The 17,634-nt window shown below is 48.2% G+C and overlaps 1 protein-coding gene across 1 annotated transcript in view; it reads left to right on the top strand.

Annotated features, from left to right (window-relative positions):
* Nucleotides 1-16,234, top strand: part of CD81 (CD81 molecule) — a 32,227-nt gene extending 15,993 nt beyond the window's left edge. The window contains exons 3-8 of the mRNA XM_069016945.1: nt 6,515-6,612; nt 9,374-9,448; nt 12,091-12,198; nt 12,777-12,872; nt 13,203-13,292; nt 13,986-16,234. Of these exons, the coding sequence (XP_068873046.1) occupies nt 6,515-6,612; nt 9,374-9,448; nt 12,091-12,198; nt 12,777-12,872; nt 13,203-13,292; nt 13,986-14,048 (530 nt within the window). The 3' untranslated portion in view covers nt 14,049-16,234. The remainder of the gene's footprint in view (nt 1-6,514; nt 6,613-9,373; nt 9,449-12,090; nt 12,199-12,776; nt 12,873-13,202; nt 13,293-13,985) is intronic.
* Nucleotides 16,235-17,634: the final 1,400 nt, after the last annotated feature.

The raw sequence follows: 17,634 nt of genomic DNA, 5'->3' as shown, positions 1-17,634 counted from the left end.
GGGACCCCAGGGCACATTGAAATGCCCAGAAGTGCTCTAGGCTGGGGCAGCAGAGGATGGGCCAGCATATTCCAGCCTGGCTCTCCTGTGCTGTGCCACCTTTGTCCGTGCCAGTCCTGGAGATGTGCCATAGACTTCCTCCCAGCTTTTGTAGGTATGCTGACTTTACAAAACTTAAATCTCCTTCCTGGGAGGTTTCCTGGGTAGGCAGAGGAGAAGAAACATGACTGTGGCACCTCTGTGGAGGGGATTTGGGTATAAGTGTGTGCACACAAGGACATTCTTCGGGGCTTTCCCCACCGTCCCTTTGTTTTTCTGACAGAGAGGTGCCCATGGCTTCTTCTTGCCTTGTTCTTGCAGATGAGGGCAGCATGTCCAGGCTTTCATCTCCCCATGAGAGCTCTCCATGCTTTGTGACCCTGTTGCTCCATCTGGAAGTCATTAGCAGCTACAGAGCAGCAATGTTTTCCTTGGGAAAAGGGGTGGAGGGGAATGGAGAGGCTTCCCACTTGTCATCTTCCAGCAAACCCTCTCTTTTTCCAGCCCCCATCTCTCTCACCTCCCTTTCAGGAAAGCGCTGCCAGCTCTGCTGGGCCAATTCCACTGGGCAACTGGACAAAAATGTCTGGGAGATCCTCCTCTGCTGGCTGGCTCACACAGCCATCTTTTTCCTGCCTCAACCCTGCCCTGGAGGGACTTTCCACTCCTTGCCTGTATCATGCCCCCAGTCTGCAAGGAAGAACATCATGGTCATTTCTTTGGCTACAGGGAAGAGTGTTCTTCCACAATGGGTGGTGTGGGGTAGGAGGGAGTCTCCCTGCCATTGTCTGATGGTCCCACCCTTCCCTGCAGCTGCAGTGGTGATGAGCCCAGTGATGTTCAGCATCTCCAGGCCAGGAGCAACGGCAGGGTGGCACTGAAGCCTCCCTCCTTTCCTCAGAGGCTTGCAAAACTCTTGGATGCGCAGAGTCTCCCCGCAGGAGCCTGCTGGGAGAATAAACATCTCTCTTTCCTCTGCTCTGAGCCCCTTTTTAATGCCCATCCCATGGGGAGGGCAGGCACAGCTTGGAGAGCTGCCTGGCCTTCCCAGGAAGCATTGTGTCATGCTGAGGGGGGATTTCTTATTTGATTTCTTTTTTGTCTTTTGGAAATATTGCCATGGTGACCTGGGGGCAGTGACTGGCTTCCATTAGACTAATGAGTTAAAGATGCTGGGAGAGGATTGAAATGAGGGGAGAAGTAGGGTGCTGTCCAGGAATGCCCATGCCTGGAGCTGCACAGCATCTCTGAGAGGGATGGCGGGGCATGGGAGGAGAGCTGGCCAGGGCTGGCCTGCTCCCTGCTTGTTTTAGAGGGATGCTCCTGTGCTTGGTCCTCCTTTTATTTGTTTTTTCATCGTGTCCTTTTTTAAAGACTGTTTATTTCTTCTTGTTTTCTTTACTTCTCAGCAGGGACAGGACATGGTTTTACAACCCTGCAGGCACCAGCTATGCTGCTTTAATGCCAAAGCAAGTACTGACACTGCATACTGCCTTTTTCTCTCCCTTCCCTGCTGCCACACTGAGCATCCTGCTTCCTACCTGGCCTGCAGGTAAAGGGCCCTCCATGGAAGCATCATCTGCTTGAGCTGGGAGCTACGCTGGCCTCTTGGTTGCTTTTTTCCCTTTCCCACCTAGGACTAAACCCAGAGAAGTGCTCAATTACTGTCAGTTCCCTGGCTCTGATGTTTGGGGGCTTTCCTAAAGCTTTACGAGATCCCTGCAGCCCGAAGCAGCACGTGCCCTGTTGTACTGGGGAAAGGGGGATGGTGTTTGGTCCACTGCTGCTGCTTTTTCTCATCATCATGTCCTGATGCTCTTGAGTGAAGAGATCATATCATGGTTCCTGTGTTCCTGCTTTGAATTCAGATGAGGAGGTGAAGCTAAGAGTGGTTGAACTCTCTCCTAAAGCTTTCTGCTCAAAGGCTTCATCTCAAAAGGAGAAAGAGGACTCCAGGCAGTATTGACACCACTCCTCTGACTTCCCCAACTCCAAGATACTGGTCCTGAGGCTCACAGCTTGCTTTGGTGTGTGGCTGGGGATGTGTGGCAGTTGTAGCACTGTTTCTTGTTTATCAGAGAACCGCGCCATAGGGTTAGAAATCACTGTGTAGTGTTGCTTAAGGATGTGGAGGTGCCTTGGTACCATGAACACCTGTACGTGATTTGCTCTCTGTACCTGTTGCTGCAGCTCCAGCTGTTCCCAGGGTTATGTACTGCTGCTGTGGGAGGGGGCAGCATGGCTGTGGGCACTGCAGCTTGCAGTTTATACCTCTCTCATTTTACTTTTTGTTTACGGCAAACAGCGTTGCTTGTTGTAAAACCCCTGAGAAAGCTGCAATAAAAATGAGCTGGGAAGTGGCATGTGAAAGGCAGATGGAGCCTTGCTCACGCCAAATTGTGCCAGTTTGGGTGGAGCCCTGAAGAAGCAAATAGCATTTTAGTCAAGAGTTCCTCACCCGGGAGAGGATTTTAGGGGTTAACCAGTCTCTGATGCTTACACAGAGGAGGGGAAGGCTTGTGAGGAGTTTCCTCTGACTTTGAGGAGGATAATGTGCTGTTCAGGATGGGGATGACGGGTGCCTTGCTCACAGACACGGAGCCCAAAACCACGCTAGGCGTCATCGTCCTGTGTGCCAGGAATGCAAGCAAAGATGCATCAGGCTGCTTTCTGGGAAAAGGGCTTGGTCGTTCCAGTCTGCGCCGTGATTGCTGTGAAATAGTCCCCCAGCTGCCTGGCACCCAGTCTGGGAGTAGAGACCTCCCCACCAGTCCCATTCCTTGAGGGGAGGGATGGGTGTGGGAAAGCAAACACCATTCAAGCATGTGGTTGGGCACTTGGATTGCCTTCCTTTGTTTTCTCAGCCGTCAGTATGGCATTTTTGTGAAGAAACACCACTGGCATTCCTCATACAAGATGCTATTGTTGCAGTAAATATTTTGTACTAGTTTTTAAATAAACTCTGGAGCAGAGTCCTGCCCTGCTGCCTCCCAGGAGAGGCTGTCGTGCTCTGGCCCTTGGTAACAAAAGGCAGCTCCATAATGGCCGCTTGTTTGTGCCTGGGAATGAAGCTGGCCTTTATTCCAGAAACCTTCCAGGGTTTCTTTGTGGTTTGCCGAGATCAGGCCGCTCATCCTGCCCTCTCCCCCGCCTGGCCGTGCATTCCTGCTGCTCCCACTGCACTGCTCGCATCCGCTGGGCTCCGGTCAGGAAGCTGCACGTGGTGCACATCTTCCCTCCTCTCCTTTCCTTGCTGTTTCCTCGCTTCACAGCGGTGCTGGCTCTGATGAGGAGCTGCTGAAGTGAGAGCAGGGAGAGAAGCAGGAAGCTTCACTTGACAGTCCAAGGTCTGCACAGCCTGCCTGGGGTGGGAGTTCAGCAGGTCAGGATTGGTCTTGTTTTTTTGAAGCTGCCAGAAATCCCAGAAGGAAGCAAGTACAGAGGTCACTGGAAAACTTCTCTGAAACAGCAACTGTCTGTGTTTCTTCTTAGCTTTCTCCATCAGTTGAGGTTCTCACTGGGCCTTCATTTCCTAGTTTTCAGAGCAAAACTCTCCTAGCCACCAGTGGGTCCTGTGTTCTCCTAATGATCTCGATATCAGGAAAACATTTTTTACAGTGAGAACAATCATTCACTGGAAAAACCTCCCCAGGGACATGATAAGAGTCCCTATCACAGGAGGTTTTCAAGATATAATCGGGCAGGATTCTGGATAGTGCCACCTAAGGTTCCCATTCTCTTGAAAGGTTGGACCAAGTGATCGTTTGAGGTCCCTTCAACCTGGGTTGCTCTATAACTGTGATCTCCTGGCGGTATTTGTTCAGCCTAGAAGGTGCCTTCAGTGTTTATTTTTAAAAAATTGAGAATAAAACCTTCTGTCTGCGGTGACTTGGTTGTTGGGGTCCCAGCATCATGCTGCTTGATCTTCAAATGTGGCGCATCTACTTGTTACCCATCTACTGGGCTAACCAGCTTGAATAGCGACTTCTCAGATGTGGAAATGACTTGTCCCCAGCTCAGCTTTGTCTTCTCTCTATTCTCCTAGTCAGAGAAGTCAGAAACTGCTGCAGTCAGGGATAAGGAAAGTTGATTTTCTGACTTGTGATGAAGACTCTTCAGTTGAACTACCCAGGGCTTAAAAAAGAAAAATCTGCCATGGTTTGGGTTGAAAACCCAAGCCAGCAGCCTCTCTGGTACAAGCTGGAGTGGCAAGGGCTGGTTCTTGGGCATTAGCAGCTTCTGGGGACAGTGAGCAGACTTTTTTTTGGGACACCACTCCTGGTATGTTGTTCTTCGTGAGACAGCAGTTATGCAGTGTCTGACAGTCTCCATCAGTCTCTCTGGGGCTTGGCAGGTGTCCAGCAGACAGCCTTCATTGTACAGGATTTATTAATGCCTTCCCACCCCCACCAGGCCCTTTGGGGGCCCTCTGTTCCCCACACAGCCCAGCCCGCTGCTTGCCACGCTGTCTCCCTGCCCAGCTGCCACAGCTGCTCCACCTCATGTCATCTCCAGCCACTGGGACAAAACCACCTCCTTCCACTTCAGGCGGGCCTGCAAAACTTTATCTGCTGGCCTGTCCTTTCCAAGAAACTCTCCTGGGATGTTTCTTCTGCTTGTTTTTCCTTTCTTTGCACACCTTCACCTAAGGAGGTGTCTCATGCCCTCTTGGGGACCTTTTTGCCTGTATGGTTTTCATGGCTCCTGAAACCCCTTCAGAACACATCAGGAGGTGCAGCTCGTGCCTCCGGCCCCCTTTGCTGACAGCGTTGCCGCAAGGATGTTGGTGTCTCCAGCCACAGCTCCCGTCAGGTTTTGTGAAGAGGGGCTTCCTGCAGGGTCAGCGTGCTCCATTGTGGCACTTCCCCTGTAGCTGGCTTCCTCCCTCCTGCAGTGCCTAAAAATAGAGTGAGCACGGTGCTGCTGAGAAGCACCGGAGAGTCCCAGCGCGGGAGCCGCTGGGGTGGCGCTTCCGTCGCCGCCTCTCGCCAAGTCAGCTCTTGCATCGGCGCTTGTGCTTTTGGCATGCTGGTGATTTTTGTTTCAAAGAGGGAAGAAGCGGGAGCCAAAGTCCAGCCTGTCCCAAGTTTGAAGAATATGTAAGGGAATGTTAAACAAGTGGAGACCGTTATTGTGTATCTGGTGTTTTAGAGAAGGGTTGACTTAACTCTGCTCTCACTGCATGGCCTTTAGACTTTGCACTTTAATTATCAGAAAACTGTTTAAAAGCTACAGAGATAAGAAAAACTTTAAACATTGCGAGCATGTACAAACAGTTTTAATCTTGAGCTCTGTTTATATGTTAGGGCTGTTCCTAAAGGAGAGCTGACAGTCTGATTAATAACTATAAAACATTTTCACTCATAGCAGAAGAAAACATTTCATTGAAGGGATGTGTCTCCCAACCACTAGTAAGAATAGCTGTATTGCTTCTACCTCTGAGATGCCCCATGTTTTTTTATCCTCATGATGATTCTTTTTTTTTCCCTCACTGTCCATTAGAAATAGTGACTGCAGTCTTACCTCGTTTATAATTTTTTGCATATATCAAATTGCTTTTGAATGAGAGGTAAGATTCACTTAGAGAGTAGTATAACCACAATACTTGAGAATATTAGTTAACCAAGAATGCACTAAATATAAGGGATACACCAGGAGAGAGCTGTGTCAAATTTAACTGAGCTGGTAGTGTTTGGCTGAGTAATCCTCTGAGCTTCACCAGTCTCGTGGTTGGTGAGACCATGGTGATTACTCATGGCAGCAGACTTGAGCCTTGAGTTAAACTCTTGTTTCCAGAATGAATAAACTTTTATTCCTCTGTTTTCTGAACCACTCCCAATGCCTCATTTCAAGCTTTGGACTAGTTATGGTGCAAGTTGCCTGTGGAAATTCAATAAGTTAAAGTAAAAAATGTTGTCTTCACTGTGGAAGAACCTATAACAAAAAAGTGCCAGATTTTATTAAGTGAGATGCTTAAGCAGTACTTTCCCCTTGGTTTTGTGGTTCATCTGCCTTTAAAATGTTAGCCAGATAAATATTTGTAGGATGTTTAATATAAATAAACCATGTGCCCTAGTGTTTATTTTACAAGATATGCTAACTAATCATTTTCATCTCTGCTTGAATATTTAAAACAGCATGCCAGGGGAACTCCGTGCTACAGCTCTGAGGATGCTGTAGAGCCCTTGTCTTGCCTCCTACATCCTCTGCCTAGTGCTACTCTCAGCATTTCTTCTGATTTTGGAGGTGATGGAGATATTAAAGCTTCGGTGCTCACAGCTTCAAACACTTTGAGACCCAACTCGTGTACTTAGTGTTCTACTATGTCTGCTGTCACCTCTACTCACACCTCCTCAGCCTTAATTCTGCACATCCACAATTATCCGCACCAGGAGCCAGAATGTCCAGCCAGGCATGAGGACGCTGCTGGACAAAGCTCTGCAGTAACGCGTCTGCCTCTCGCTCTGCCTTGCAGGAATCTACATCCTGATCGCAGTCGGAGCTGTCATGATGTTCGTGGGATTCCTGGGATGCTACGGCGCTATTCAGGAGTCTCAGTGTCTTCTGGGAACGGTAAGAGACACACAGCTTTGGAAGTCACTTGGCATCCAGATTTCCCTGCTGGACAGCACATGGCTGTGCTTCCCTTGCTGGGGTCTTTTCCAACAAGCACTGGGCTGGGAGGATGTGTGAGCACGTGGGTGGAACTAGGTGAGATCAGCAGGATCCTTAGAGACTCTTCCTCTGTTATATGTGAACCCCCGCCTTGCTTTTATCCCTCCCCATGGTCTGGCTGTCTTACCAAGCACCCACTAAACCCTCTTTCTTACCTGGTGTCCCCTCCAGCATCCGCTCACTCTGTTTCCAGGCTGCCTCTAGCAATTCTAGTTCTTTTAAGGAATCATCTGCTATTTTTATCTGTTTGGACAAGGAAACAGCAAAGACTTTCCATAATTTCTTAGTGAGAACATCTAGGTACATCCTGGAAAATCCATTACTGAAGTGAGGCAGCAGCTCAGGATTCCTGGCACAGGATGAGTTTCATTGGATAAACTGTAGCCACACCAAAAGCCTTTACCTTGGGAGCAAGGGAGACCCATTTATTTAAAGCAAGTTCTCACATGTGGTTCAGTTTAAACTTGATGCATAAAAAATAAACTGGAAGGGTAAAACTTTTTTTTTTTTTAAATTCGAATGAATTTCCAGCACTTGGCTTTGTGGGGCTGGAGGATTCTTGGTGGCAGTGTAGCAACTCATGGGTGTGGGCTCAGCTGGGACAGAGGGAAACGGAGCTGCTTTCCCTCAGTCCTGCAGATGATTTCACCTCTGGTTGCTGCCGATTTCCAGTAATCCGGGGATGTTTTTCCATAGTGTTGATAAAGCACTTCTGAACGTCTGGTGGGAGCTGCAGTAGGAGTTTGCAGGCATTATCTTGGCTGCTGGGAATACTAGGAGCCTGCACGCAAATCTGACAGGGGTTGTTGTAGCACAGCCTGGAAGCTTTGGATTTTTATTTTGTTTTATTAATGGAAGTGATTACAGACCCTGAATTACCCCTCACTCCCTCCTGAAGTTAGAGGATTAGAAGGGCAGATGGTACAACGTAGCTGAGGCCTGACAGGGAAACCGGCTGCTCTGGCTGAAATTAGCAGCTCTAGCTGCTGTGCACTGCCCGTATTTGCTCACACCTTGTCTTGCCAAGGAAAGTCTGGAGGCACCCCATGAGAATGCTTTCAGCTGGCCAAGGCTCCCACTGTGTTCCAAGGACAATTCCAGGCAGCATCCTCAGCTTGTTTCAGGGAAGCAGCCATGGTCCCCTTTCCTGCACCTAGCTGAGGGAGTGACTCTGGGCTTACTGCAAAAGGGAGAAGTACCAGGAAGCTCCATGCTATCAAAATCCTGTGCCAAAGGCAGTATGGAAGCTGAGCAGCAAGACCTGAGGAAGACAGGAGGGAACCACTTGTCATGGAGCAGGCTCTGCTCCCTGGAAAGGGGCTGGGACACAGCCAGCTGCCTGGCTGGGAACACCACTATGTTCCCATAGCATCAAGCTGCATCTCCTGGTGTTCTGCAGCCAACTTGAACTGAATCTGCAGGAAGTTGTACCTCCAAATCTGGGATAAACAAACCATCTTTCACTGGAGGGTAACCACTGCAAGAATGAGCCCTAGTGCTTAACCAGACTTACAGTGCATTGCACCCACAATTTAGGGTGATGTGAGTCCTTGGGGGAATTGTGGGACCTAGTCCTCCAACGATGTTCCTACAGAATCAGGGATATATAGATGTTTACACAGGAGTTGATTGTTCAGGAACTGGACAAGGATGCTGGAAGTCCTTTCGTGCTGTCAGGTTAATAGTCTTGTTTCCATTTTGCTGATATCCCTTTGCATTGGCATGTGAGAGCCTGGTCATGGCATTCTGGGACCTCCTGTTTCCTCTGTTCTTGGAGAAAATGTCCTGAATGTGTTTTGAACAGAGACCGCTCAGGAGCCAGGGGCTGTTTTCCCACCCTCTGCTGTAATTTTGTCTTTCCTTGACTGCATTCACATCTTTTGCTTCTTGACTCCCATGGCAACTCTCCCACTTTGGGGCTTTTCCCAGGAAGAAGTCACTGAGTGATGTTGTCACAGAGGCAATGCTGGCTGCATATGGAGTGTGCCTCTCTCTGCCTTCTCATGTGACCCTGATGTATGAGTTTACAGCTTCCCATTCCCAGTCCAGCAGACCAACCATCACAACGTGTTCCCGCCATCTGAACAAAAAGATGGAGAAGTCTTCAGAGGGGATGGCAGGGAGGACTGCTGGAATTGCACAAATGGGGTGGGACTGTGGGAAAACGTCAGCATTAGTATTTATGCAAAAAAATGCAGTAGCCTTGCAGGGCTGTGGATGCCAGAGAGCTGGCCATAAATCACACCCTGACACCACCAGCTCCTCAGCAGCTGAAATGTGCTTTTAACCCTTCACTGGCAATACCAGTCCTTGGAGCATTTGTGGCAGAGCAGAAACCTTGTCTGGATGGTCCTGCAGGTGCATGAAAAGGAGCAGTGTATCTTGTGGTACACAGGGCATCTTCATCCCTGCCAGTCCCGTTGTGGGAAAGGTTTTGCTAATCCCTGCTCAGCAATCCTAGTGGGAAGTCTGGACATGGGGTGGCACGTGATGAGTTACAGGATAATGTGTTTGGGCTCAGTGCATGTATGAGAGATAAAATGGTTTGAAGTCAGATGACTCCTTGCTCTGATTTGTCAGTAGAAGTGCTGCTCCACACCTCTCCCCACCTAGTTGCTGCAGATACTTTAAGGATCCCTCTCTTGATTTGTCTTTGCAGTTCTTCACTTGCCTGGTGATCCTGTTTGCCTGCGAAGTTGCGGCTGGAATTTGGGGTTTTGTCAACAAAGACCAAGTAAGATGATTCTAAAACCTTTGTTTGTGGGGCGGGGAGGTTGGGGCAGAACCACAGCAGGTCCCAGCATGCTCCCAGACTGAGTAATAGGGGCTTGGATTAGCGGTGTGACCTGGGCAGGCCACCTCACTCCTCTTGGCCGTGCTGATGAACTTTAAATGTGGGCATTTCACGGTAGCAGCTGCCCCTTAGGGTATGTAGTGCAATGCCTCAAATAAAAATAGCCTGTCTCGATTGGGTCTCCTCTGTGCTGCCACACTGTCAGTCACACAGGGAGTCGATTCATGCATGAAGTTGTGAAGGAAAGCCATCTGCACGTCCTCGGTGCCAGGGAACAGAGAGCAAACCCAGTCGCGTCATGCCAAAGGGAGGGCGTACCGTACAGGGAGAGCCTGCATTAATGGGATTGCTTGGTGCTTCCTGCTCTTCTCCAGTATCATATAACCTGCTTCAGGCCATTTGTCTGCCAGCACTGGGCTTGCTGTGATCTGTATGCTGTGCACACGTGAGGGGTACAAGTCCTGTGTCTGTCCCAGGCACCCTGCTAGGGACTGCTCAGATAAAGTTTCCTGACTGGAGGAGCTGAACTGAAGGGTAGAACTGAAAATTGCAGCTTTTCAACTTCTGTTTCTGCTCACCTTCCCTTCACTACGGTCACATGTGCTCACACACACACAGGTTTGGTCTCGAAATGCAGAACTGCCCAGGTATGGGAACCACGGCTGTGCTGCAGCAAGCAGCAGGCTGGGTGTTGATCACTCGGCCTCAGGGGTTTGGAGGAGGGAAGGGGACTGCTTGTGCTCAAAGCCAAGGTTAGACTCTCTGGCAGAGTAGGAAATGTGTTTACTTTACTAAGAGGCGTAAGCCAGCTGTGTAAGTAGGTGCTGGCCTGCTCAGCTCTCACATGCGTGTGGGCAATGGCTCACAGGCCTGAATGGGAACACCCTTGTAGTCATTCAGCAGGAGAGAGCATGACTTCACTGGAATAAACTCTTCTGTGGCTAAACATATTATTATGCAGGCAGGGTGCTGTTTCCTAGCAACTTTAGTGAACTAATTAACCTCTGCAAGAGGGGCTGTGCCTCCTGCAGATGTTAGTTCGTGAATCCTGAAGAGTCCAAGATGTGCAACTACAACTGACAGCAAAAAAAAGTGAAGGCTGAGTAAGGACGGACCCCACGGCTGTTGTGTCCCATCGTGGGGAGAAAGCGCTTGGCCATCAGAGCATAAAGCTGAGAAATGTAGGATTTCTCAGTACAGCAGTGATGACCTCAGCCTCTAAAATTAATTTTGCAGCTTAAAATTAAGGGTGGCAGTCTGTTGGCATCAGCTGGTTTTGCAGCCTTGATGATGAATGGGCTGTTTGAAGTCCCTGCTCCCAAGGCAGGCTTGCTTCTCCTTGCCTTGGTTGGGAGCAATGCAGGCTGGGAGGGAAGCACTGAATGATCCCAGCCACAGAGAGGTGCTTCCAGAAGGGACACTTTTCCACGGAGCTGGAGGCATTCTCTCCCTCAGCCTGCCTTCTTGGAGATAATTTAGATTCAGAATAGAGAGGCAATAAATAGGACTTTTCAAATTTTTTATTTTTATGTACCAGAATCAAATGGTTTGATTGGAGAATATCATCCTCCAAAGCAAACTTTTTTGAGCAGTAATGAAGGAATTCTGGGATAATTGATTGAAATCATGCATCATCTTGCTGCAGTTCCTTTTTTCGTATGCTAATCCAGCCTGTGCTGCCAAGAGCAGATGTTCTAGAAAGCATTCTCCCTTTCTTGCTTTTATGTTTTTCTTTTGCTTCTATTGCACGGCCTTCTTTCATATCTCTCTCTCAAGTTATTGAAGGATGTTAGAGGAGAAGTCGCAAGGCCAGTTGCCCTGAAAGTTAGGAGATTTTTGCACTGTGGAGCAACCCTCATAGGTGGCTGCAGTTCATCAACCAGGTGGCAGGGTTAGAGTATGGATAAGGTGTCTCACATAACCACTTGCAGGACAGCGATGTCCGTAGGGACCCAGCCAGGATTTTACATCCATCTAAATGCACCTAAGCTCCTGACCCGAAGGAGCTGCCTCACTAGCCCTTGGTGTGCAATCTCTCCCAAATTCCTGCAATCCCCTCTGAGCCATTCAATAAGCTGAGGTGCCCATATTTCCAGACAGCCTTGCCTGTGCACCCCACCTCCTCCTGACTTTTCCAGTGAGTCTCGCCTCTGTGGGAAATGTGTTGCCTGCCTGCTTTGTCTATGTGTGGTTCAGAATGAGCCGTTTTTGCATTCCTGAGCACAGCAGCACATCCACGTGGGCTGAAGGCTATCTCAAATCTTGTGGCTCACCCTCCAGGCCTTGGCTGTCTTTATCTGCTAGACAGAGCCCGTGGAGCCCTTGGATAGTGTTGGCTGGAGTCTGCTGGCTGGTAGATGGGGTTCTTAGTATTTGCTACAGCTGGAGGGGCTTGAGCCCTATGAAAGACAGGCCTTTTTTCATGTGCCTGTGCAAACAAATGGGGTCCAAATCTATTTAAAAGCTGCTCATCTTACTGCAAGTGCCATTAGAAGGAACCCAGCCTTCAAGCACATCTGCTGGATAGGTCTCATCCTCCTCCTCCTCTGGCTGAAAGGGAGTTTTTTCTGTGTCTTTCCTAGATAGCCAAAGACGTGAAGCAGTTCTATGATCAAGCGCTTCAACAAGCGCTCATGGGAGAACCAGATGCAAACAATGCCAAAGCTGTAGTGAAGACCTTTCATGAAACGGTAAGATGGTGGTGATCATGCTGGAGAATTAATAATGGAGGTCAGGAAAATGGATGGGAAAAGCAGAGTCTAAAGCAGATGATGCTACGTGCAGGTCTTAGCCTATCAAGTTTGCTGTTCTTGCATGTTAAGAAGCAGAGTTGTGCTCTCTTCAATATTCTCTCTGTCACACGGTGCTGGGAAGTCTGGACCAAACTCTTGATTAAGTTGCCTTCCATTTACCTCAGTACCCCTGATTTAAGTAAAATTCCATGGAAGAAGAATGTAGCTCTGAGGAATTAATCCTGATACTTGGTCCATTCAGCAGGAAACAAAATCTGTGGAGAGAGCTGGTTTCACTCTCATCCAGGATATCTATGCCAGATCTGTCTGGAGCTATTGTAGGAAGTATCTGCACTGCATGGAAAGAAAAAAGTTCGTTTGGGGACTTACTCCTCACCCTTGTTTTCCCCTTCAAGATGCCTCCTCAGTCTTGGGTGGCTTCAAGAATGTGTAATGGTGGGGAGAACATTGCTTAAGTGTTTGCTGTCTGCTAATGTTGGCTCTCCATTGTTTCTTTTTTTCCTCTCTCCATGTAGCTGGACTGCTGTGGTTCTGATATTGTAACAGCAGCTTTCACTCCTGTGTGGAGGGACGACCTCTGCCGAAAGGACTCCCTGAAAAGCTTTTTTGAGGTAGGCACAGCTGCTCTTCAGTCAGCACAGCTGCCACAGGAAACCTTGGCTGCTAAGGAAATTTAGGGATTTATTGGGAAATAGATAAAGGGTAGAGATTTCATTTATTTGGGGATGGTGTAGGATGTTGAAGGTTCCCATTTGGTTCTTCATTTGCTGCTCCTGCTTGAGGGCACTGACAGGTGCAGAGGAATGAAGTCTGGTTGGAAGCCCTGGAGCCAGGACGTGGGGACATAAGCGGGATGGGGGGGAAGCTGTCCTGCCTTTCTGGGTGCCAGGGGTGGATGAGGGGAAAGCAGGCTGTCTGACTGGTGTGCTTCTCTACCTCAGAACACAAACTGCCACAAAAAAATCGATGAGCTCTTCTCCGGGAAGCTCTACCTGATCGGTATTGCTGCAGTTGTGGTTGCTGTGATCATGGTAAGTGTGACAGCCTGGTGGGACAGGGAAAAGCCACCTCAAGGCACCCTGGTCCTCTTCCAGCTGGGCTGGATCTGTCCCTCTCCTCTGGATGCCCCTGCAACTCCACATGCAATACCAGCCCTGTGTACCTCAGAGCTCTGGAACATGGCGAGATCAAGGGCTTCATCATCCCTCGGGGGAGTTGGGGTGTTAGGGGTGGCACCTGGCAAGCTCAGTAGAGCAGGAGACACCTGCAATACCAGCCAGAAGGGCAGAGCACCACTGAAACCTCCTCCAAAACCATTTGTTCTGCAGGCTGCCATGTTTTGTCACTGGGCTCTGCAGTGGGAAGGGATTTGCTTGCTTTGCCACATTGGGTTTGCTCTCCCCAGTGAGGGGTAGGTGCTGTGGGGGTGTAACACGGGATCTGTGCAAAGCCTTGGCTATAGTGCTGGAGGGATCTTGAGGTATTTGCTGTGTAGCTGGCAGCCAAAAAGCCTGTAAGGTACCACCACTGCTGCCTGTGAGAGATGAGAGAACAGCATCTTACCTCAAATTGGCCAACTTCATATGAAAACAGCAACAAAGAGTAGCATCCCTGCCCTTACCTCTGGCATGAGAGTGTTAATATGGACCAGGGGACCTTGGGATGGGGGAGCTCTTGCATCGTGCTGGTTGTTGCCTCACTGGTGCCCCTGTGTTCCTTGACAGATCTTTGAGATGATCCTGAGCATGGTGCTGTGCTGTGGCATAAGGAACAGCTCCGTCTACTGAGCCGTGAGAGCCGGGCAGGGGAAGGGGGGAGCAGGGCGGACGGCGCTAGAGGGGACCCCAAGTGCCACCGAGTGACCAGGAGACATTTCAACAACAGACAAAGAAAATTATGTATATAAATGCTTCCAGTATTACCATACAGTACTTATCATTTTTATTTTGAAGTACTTTTTTTTTGTTTGTTTTAAATAAATAAAACTTTCCCGTATCTTTGTGGCTGAGTTAGTTACACATCAGTTTTGTGTGATGGGAAAGCTGCTGTAGCAGGAGATCAAGTCCTTCCTCCCCCTTCCCCACCCCCAGTAACTCAGAAGTAATGTTGGTGGAAGATGTACGGAGGAGAAGGCTGCAGCCCGGTCTCAGAAAACTTTGCCTTGGTTTTACCAACTTTTTAAATTGGATGCTGAAGCAGAATTTAGCATTTTTGTTAATTTGTACTCATCTTTTCCAACCATCACCGCAGCTCCCTGGCATTTCCAAGCTGTCTGTAGAGAAGCCTGGCTGACTGCCCAAAGCCTGGGAGAGAGGAGGGGAGAGGATCCAACCTCCATCGCCGGGGTGCAATGTGTCCCGGGGAAACACAGGCATTGTTCCTCTCCAGCCTGTTTCCATCTGTAGGTCACTCCTTAACAGAAGTCATGCTGAAACTTTTTTACTCTCTAGAGTAAAAATGTTTTTCAGTTTTGTGTTGTTTTTTGTTTTTTTCTTGGGGCTATAACTTGATAAATTGGCTCATTTCCATTGATTCATTACATTAAAAGGTCAGTGGCTGGGGGTGAATTTTAGTCCCAGTTTTTCAAATACAAGAAACTGAAAATTAAATTACTTTTTTAATGTCCTTCAGTGTTTCATTATAGACATATGTTTCAAGGAGAATCTAGTTCTATACCAAGTTTCCACTGTTAAGCTAATGCTCACACAGAAATGATACTGAAAATAGAAGAAAACATAAAATGTCCTTGACTTTAGAAATCCTGCTTTTATGTACTGTAGGATGATGCTTGGGTGTTCCCAACCATCTGCATACATGCTTAAAATTTCATCTTTGCATCACTCTCTTGTTCAGTGAAATTATTCTTAATTATAGCATGTTGTCACACACTGTAATATTGCTGAGAAATTGTAATAATCTGATTATGAAAAAAAAGGTTATTTTTAAGACCTTCCAGTTATATTAACAGCAGATCACCTTATAAAATCAAGGTAATTTAGCATGTTAGATCATACCAGTTGAAACACATTCTTGTGATCTGGTAGCTTCAGTTATCACTTTGATGTATGTGGCTTCTTTTATATGCCACTCTGTTACCATGTAGATAGAGGGGGAGAGTGACCCAGGAGCTATGTAATAAAATCAGAGTGTCACGAAAAATATGATCTATATGTATAGTTCTATAGATATATATTTTTAAGCAAAGCCTTTTCCTTAGCCGTGTGGGCACTTGAGCTGGAAATTATAGTATCTCTCAGCTCTTTTGCCACCTTGAAAGCAGGTAAGGGGAGGAGTTTAAATTAGTGATCACTTTCCCCACTTCAGGAGTATTTCTGTTTCTTAAAGTATTTCACTCTCCCCCTTTGTCACAACAAAGAGCTTCAGGTCTGATAGGGAGGGAGACCTGTGATCATCAATCATTTTAAACTAGTACCTTGTCCACTGCACGTGGCTGTCATGGCTGTTGCCACTACAGGATAGAAGATTCCTGCACTGGGGCAAACTGATCCATTCAGAAGTTTTTCTTCCCTTCTACTCCCCCCTTTCCTCTTCCTGCCTTTTAGTATATAGGGCCTTTAAAAAGTATATAGGTAAATATATAAATATATATATATATCAAGTTGTGCTGGGTAAAGAGGAGGAAGTGCTTCAACAGATCTTCATATTGTGGGGTTGGACAAGAAAAGATTCAGCCTTAGAAATAGCCTTAAAGCAACACTGCCCTGAATGTCCATGTTGTGCACATTGAGAATGAGACGAGGTTCTGCAGTAGGTAACCCCTTCCCCTGCTCCCCAGCGTAGCTCCTTCAGGTCATCTACTCTGTTATGTGGCCATATGTATATGCATCATCCAAGCATGTGTGTTTACATCTATGTGCATCAGGATTGTCAGCATACAGAATGGATGTGTAACTTGCCACCTTTTTTGTTGACTGTTGGTAAATGTGTATAAATATGCCATTAAGCATTTCAATTCTGTTTTCTTTTCCTTATACCGTATTTTTGATATTGTTCAGTATTCAGTTGATGCTGTGTACATAACTGGAGCTCTGTTTGAAGACAGACTGGGTGTCGATGCAGGTCAGCTGTGTCCTCAGACATTGTACTTTAACGGTTTGAGTTGTCCCAGGCAGGAGCAATTGGGAGAAAGTGGTACTTGGAGAGGGAGAGGGAATCTGAGAGCTGGGAGAGGGGGAAGAGCAGGAAGTTTGCTCAGGCTGTGTCCCACAGGGGCTGCAATTCACCCTCTGGCTCATTTCAGAGCTGGCTTGGCATTGTGGAGAGCTCCAGAGGCAGCTTCCTGGCCATCTCCTGTTTCTGTGGCTGCTGCAGGAAAGGTGCTCGAGGAGGGGAACAGCTAGAGAAGGGTTGTGGGAGCGGGGACAGAAGGATATTTGCAGAGAGAGGACAATGCTTTCTTTAGTTACCAGCTGAGTCCCCACCCTTGATGGAATGGTCCCCAGCTGGAGGGGTCAGCCCTGGGAGAACAGGGACAGAGAGGAACCATCAGGCTTAGGAACAGTGAAGTAGTTGAGAAACCCTCTCTGAAAAAAACTACCTACTTGGGTCTCCTGTGAAGCTGGACCTGAGTTTACACAAACTAGAAGGGGAGCTGTGAAGGGCTGAGGGGACTCGCCCCATTGCAAGCCCTCATGATCCAAAAGCCACCAGGCTCTTCTGCCAGTTGGTCAGTCCCAAAGCTGGCTGAGGTGAAGGGGGAAAACCCACTAGGTAGGACCCCTGCTCTGCCCCAGTGCCTGTCCTGCATACCTGCGCCTTTGTGTGTGCAACATGGCACCCTGTACTGCTCCTCTCCACTCCCTGCAAGCAAGGAAAGGATGAAACTGCAGGCTGTAAATACAAACCTCTCCCTCTCCATGGAAGCATCGCTCCTGGAGCTAGTGGCAGCTGAGAAAATGTCTGTGAGCTGAGGTGGGGATGAGGAGTGTCAACTGTCCAGGTCTGAGTTCAAAGACTGCATCGAAAGGTCAAACAGAGCCGCTGACAGCTTAACTGAATGCTTGGGATTTTTTCATACTGTGGAGCATGCCACAAAGCAGTGTGTTTAACTTCTTTCTGCCTTTTTTTTTAAAGAAATGAAACAGAAATCAATTTAATAAACATTTCTCATAGTGTGCATAGTGTGATGAACTGCTGCAATTTTACAACCAGTTAACCTTAACACCAGGATGCTTTGTGAACCAGGCTTCAACAGCATGGGTTTTTACAGCCTCTGGGAGGGGGGCCTGCAGGCAGGCTGAGGATGCATCTGGACTGGTGCTGAGGGAAGGCAAAAAGGCTGCTTGCCAGAAGTGGTGGCTGCTGCAATTGTGCCCCCCCTCAAGGGGGCTAATGTGGATTCCAAAAAAGAGT

The sequence above is a fragment of the Aphelocoma coerulescens genome, chromosome 5 (assembly GCF_041296385.1).
Source record: "Aphelocoma coerulescens isolate FSJ_1873_10779 chromosome 5, UR_Acoe_1.0, whole genome shotgun sequence".
NCBI classification, from domain to species: Eukaryota; Metazoa; Chordata; class Aves; order Passeriformes; family Corvidae; genus Aphelocoma; species Aphelocoma coerulescens.
This window is presented reverse-complemented; position numbering and strand designations above follow the sequence as displayed.